Here is a 4,640-nt window from a genome sequence, read left to right on the forward strand (position 1 = left end):
GGTAACATAGCCATGCATATGTGCACCTTTCCTGATAAGGGTTATACACTGCAGCTTCTTTTCGCTGTAAAAATGTAATCTAATCTTTATTTTTGTGTTTTAGTTGGTTGCTGCTGGAAACTGAAAACCATATTATTACTATATTTGAGTTAAGGCCCACTATACATTTGTCTTTGTCTATATGCATGAACATTGATTTTATGTTTTTGTCTTCTTTTTTCTTTTATTTTTTCCCTTATATTCTCTATATTTATTAAGGCCTCCATTCTTCCACATCATAGCTAGTAGTAGTAGCTAAGGAAGCAACTAGAAACAGTAAAGAAAATTATTGCAATCGATGTAAATATAACCAATATGGATATATTTAATGTTTTCTAAATTTTTATATGATGTTTGTGTAAATGCCTGTGTAGAATCAAGGAGATGCTTGCTTTGCTTTTTGGCAATTATTATATTCTGACAAAATAAAACTCATAATTGTGCTTTCGTTGGCCATTGTATATTTATTTTTATTTCCTTTGGGTTGTGTTGTTGAGTGTTGACTTGAGAGTCTTACTACTATTGAGCAGTGGGGGGCTTCTATTCTTGAATTCTGCACTTTGTAGCTATAAGAAGCAAAATATGACTGTTGGGGCTGGGATATCTTTGAGTGATGGGAGGTTGACTGTGTTTGGGAACTGTGTGTTGCATGATGTTCATGAAAATGTAGTGATAACACCAACATCAGGCCCTGGGGATGCAATGATCAATGGAGCTTTCATTGGAGTTAAATCAGACCATAAGGGAAGCAGAAGAGTTTTTCCTATAGGAAAGCTTCAGTATGTTCATCTTCATAGTTCTTTAAATGCTTTACTTTTCTTTTTTAGTTCCTTACTCGTGGAATCTGCCTATATATGCAGTGTAGAAACAAGACTAGAACTCCTAGGTTGGTGATCAAATATTTCAATTTAATTTTTAGATGATTTTGACCATAAGATAGAGTTTTGGATCTCATTGGCAGGGAATTGAGGTTCATGTGTGTTTTTAGACATAATTTCTGGTGGATGACTCAATGGATGGGAACATGTGGAAAAGATATCCCCTTTGAAACCCAATTCTTAGTTGTTGAAGTATGTGATGGAACTCATATTGAAGATGGAGATAAAGCTGAAGATCAACATAATTCAGCAGTGTATGCAGTTTTTTTGCCAATACTTGAAGGTGATTTCAGGGCTGTTCTTCAAGGGAATGAACAAAATGAGATTGAGATCTGCTTGGAAAGTGGTAAGAAATGCATCAACTTAGATTTGACATAATCTGAATTTGGTTGGTAAAAGTACAATGGAGGCCCTTGTACTAGGAATCAGATTGCATTTTGCCCCCTTTTACTCAAAAAGTGGGCAAATTAGTCCTTGTACATTAGATTAAGGCCAAATTAGTCCTTCTGTTAAAAATTTCATCCATTTCTACTACTAAAAACTGGTCTTGTATGTCAAAATGAGGTACACATGGCTTTGATCTAACATACATGGACTAATTTGCCCAGTTTTGAGTAAAAGGTACAAAATGCAATCCGATTCCTAGTACTAGGGCCTCTGTGGTACCTTCACCGAATTTGGTCCTGTTTATAAACTTTTTAGGATTGTTGGTAATTTGCAGGAGATCCTGATATTGATCAATTTAAAGGCAGTCATTTGGTTTTTGTAGCAGCTGGATCAGACCCTTATGATGTTATCACCAACTCATTGAAGTAAGTTTTTACAGTTTCTACAAATGTAAATTCCCTTTAGAAAAAGTTGTATCGCTTTAGAAACAAGATTGACCAACTCAGTGAAGTAAGTTTTTACAGTCTTCTACAAATGTAAATTTTAACACGATGATTGATCACGTTGTATCACAAATTAAACACAGGACTGTGGAGAAACATCTGCAAACCTTTTCTCACCGAGAGAAAAAGAAGGTGCTTTCTTTCTTTCTAACATTACACCTTTCATGACTATATACATATATATATGTGCGTGTGTGCTGCTCTCAAGACTTTTTGTTAATGGTTCTTGTTTGTTTTCAATGCATCATGGTTCAGATGCCAGATATTTTGAACTGGTTTGGCTGGTGTACATGGGATGCTTTTTATACTAATGTCTCTGCTGAGGGCCTGAAGCAAGGATTAGAGAGGTTTTTGACTCTTCTTTTTAAGCAACACTTTATAAAAATCATATGGTTATAAGTTGTAACTAGCTATTCCTTTTTTGCAGCTTGGAGAAAGGTGGAACTCCTCCTAAGTTTGTCATCATCGATGATGGATGGCAAACCGTCGGTATGGATCCGACCGGCATCGAATATAGATCTGATTGTACAGCAAAGTAAGTACCATATTTGGTTTTTCTTCATTTCTCAATAAATTCTAACTATTTGGTCTCTTTTCTTGTTTCTAGCTTTGCTAACAGGTTAATACATATCAAAGAGAATCATAAATTTCAAAAAAATGGCAAAGGTCACAGAGCAGATGATACAGCAATGGGACTTGGCTATGTTATTAGTGAAATGAAAGATAGATATGCTTTGAAATATGTTTATGTATGGCATGCAATAACAGGATACTGGGGAGGAGTTAAACCTGGAATTACTGAAATGGAACACTATGAACCAAAGTTAGTATATCCTGTTTCATCACCAGGGGTTCCGTCAAACGATTATTCCGATGTTTTGCAGTCCATTACTATCAATGGTGTTGGTTTAGTGAAACCAGAGAAAGCTTTTGAGTTCTATAATGATCTTCATTCATATTTGGCATCTGCTGGTATTGATGGTGTTAAAGTTGATGTTCAAAGCATTCTTGAAACTCTTGGAGCTGGCCATGGTGGAAGAGTAAAACTCACTAGAAAATACCATCAGGCATTAGAGGCTTCAATATCTAGCAATTTCCATGACAATGCAATTATTGCTTGTATGAGTCACAACACTGATACTTTATATAGGTAGCAATCTAGTCCAGTTCTACAATAGCAGGGACCTTTATGGATTTTCATGACTTAACAACGATTTGTTCATGCAGTGCAAAGAGCACAGCTGTTATGAGAGCTTCAGATGATTTCTTCCCTAGAGATCAAGCTTCTCATACGATTCATATTGCATCGGTCGCTTATAATACCATTTTTATCGGGGAGTTTATGCAACCAGATTGGGACATGTTTCATGTAATCTAACAAGTTATGATTCTCAATGTTTTTGGAAGCTAAATTGAAACTAAATTCATTAATTCTCATGCTAGAGCTTACATCCAATGGCTGAATACCACGGAGCTGCTCGTGCTGTAGGAGGATGTGCAATATATGTCAGCGACAAACCTGGACAACATGATTTCAACCTGTTGAAGAAGCTTGTACTTCCCGACAGTTCAGTTTTGAGGGCGAAATATCCAGGAAGACCAACTAGAGATTGCTTATTTTCTGATCCAGTCAGAGATGGCAAAAGGTTACATATAATGTAGACTAACTTGCTGTCAACTTCCACCTTAATTTACTTACACACTTTGGTTTTGCAGTCTTTTGAAAATATGGAATCTAAATGATTTTACCGGAGTTATCGGGGTATTCAATTGCCAAGGAGCTGGTTGGTGTGAGGTTACGAAAAAGATGGTTAACCATGATGAACAACCTGGTACTATCACAAGCATTATAAGAGCTAGTGATGTTGAGTATCTGTTTCAAGTAGCTGAGGATGGTTGGATTGGAGATAGTATCTTTTATTCACATCTTGGTGGTATGTTATGAAAAGCTCTTATATTCACAATCTTATATGTGTTTAAATTTCTTGTAATGAACTTCACTGATGACAACTGCAGGTGAGGTTACTTATCTCCCAAGAAATGCGTTTATGTCGATTACGTTAAGGCCCCGGGAATACGAAGTTTTTACCATTGTTCCCGTTATGGCATTGTCTAGTGGGTCTAAATTTGCTCCTATAGGCCTAACCAAGATGTTCAATTCAGGAGGGGCTATCAAGGGATTGAAATATGAAACTGAGAATCCTGTTGCAACTGTTATCATGAAAGTTCGAGGCTGCGGTCCATTCGGAGCATATTCATCAACTAAACTGCAAAGGATAACAGTTGATTCGGAGGAAGTGGAGTTCGAATATGAAGGCGAATCCGGTTTGGTTACTTTTGCACTGAAAGTCCCAGAGGAAGAGCAGTACCTCTGGAACATTGTCATTGAGCTATAAGGAGATTCGAAAGTTTTATTCCGTTTTCAGCCCTTGTTTGTCGATGATTTCCTACAGTTCGAACCATTTCCGAATGAGAATTTCCTATGAGCTGACTTCATTTCAAGAATGAAATGTGTATGGATTAAATAATGAACCTGGTGTAAAACAACCTTTTCATATTGAAATGAATTTTTCCTTTTTTTTTTATCAAATATTGACACTACAGTACATCAATCTTTGACAGAAAGCTCTTGTAAAGGAGGAATAGGCATACTTTTTGCTGATCATCTCTTCAAAATGAATATGTATATGTGTGTGTGTGTGTGTGTATCAAGAAGCATTTATTCAGCATTCCCATAATATTCCAAGCTGTTTTGAAGAAAACTCAATTGTAATGAGTTGAATATTGTTGACCTCACATATGATTTCTTCCTACAGCAGGCAGCTCAAGAATA

General features: G+C 36.3%; 1 protein-coding gene across 3 annotated transcripts; it reads left to right on the top strand.

Annotated features, from left to right (window-relative positions):
* Nucleotides 1-309: 309 nt before the first annotated feature.
* On the top strand, nt 310-4,397 carry LOC105768617 (probable galactinol--sucrose galactosyltransferase 1). Of its 3 annotated transcripts, XM_012588643.2 has the most exons (12): nt 672-818; nt 900-925; nt 1,001-1,263; nt 1,639-1,729; nt 1,891-1,939; nt 2,063-2,154; nt 2,235-2,342; nt 2,415-2,957; nt 3,035-3,176; nt 3,251-3,453; nt 3,524-3,741; nt 3,824-4,397. In XM_012588643.2, the coding sequence occupies exons 3-12, from the start codon at nt 1,014-1,016 to the stop codon at nt 4,201-4,203; spliced, it is 2,076 nt and encodes a 691-aa protein (XP_012444097.1). In that variant the 5' UTR covers nt 672-818; nt 900-925; nt 1,001-1,013; the 3' UTR covers nt 4,204-4,397. The 3 variants fall into 3 exon arrangements, with proteins under 3 accessions (XP_052486638.1, XP_012444093.1, XP_012444097.1); XM_052630678.1 differs by lacking the exon at nt 900-925 and having other exon boundaries at nt 310-818; nt 980-1,263; XM_012588639.2 differs by lacking the exon at nt 900-925 and having other exon boundaries at nt 312-818.
* Nucleotides 4,398-4,640: the final 243 nt, after the last annotated feature.

The sequence above is a fragment of the Gossypium raimondii genome, chromosome 5 (assembly GCF_025698545.1).
Source record: "Gossypium raimondii isolate GPD5lz chromosome 5, ASM2569854v1, whole genome shotgun sequence".
NCBI lineage: Eukaryota > Viridiplantae > Streptophyta > Magnoliopsida > Malvales > Malvaceae > Gossypium > Gossypium raimondii.

Coding starts and splice junctions, on each gene's coding strand:
- LOC105768617 (XM_052630678.1), top strand. CDS start 622: ATGACTGTTGGGGCTGGGATATCTTTGAGTGATGGGAGGTTGACTGTG. Junction 1,730..1,890: donor GTTATCACCAACTCATTGAA/GTAAGTTTTTAC, acceptor AATTAAACACAG/GACTGTGGAGAAACATCTGC. Junction 1,940..2,062: donor CTCACCGAGAGAAAAAGAAG/GTGCTTTCTTTC, acceptor ATCATGGTTCAG/ATGCCAGATATTTTGAACTG.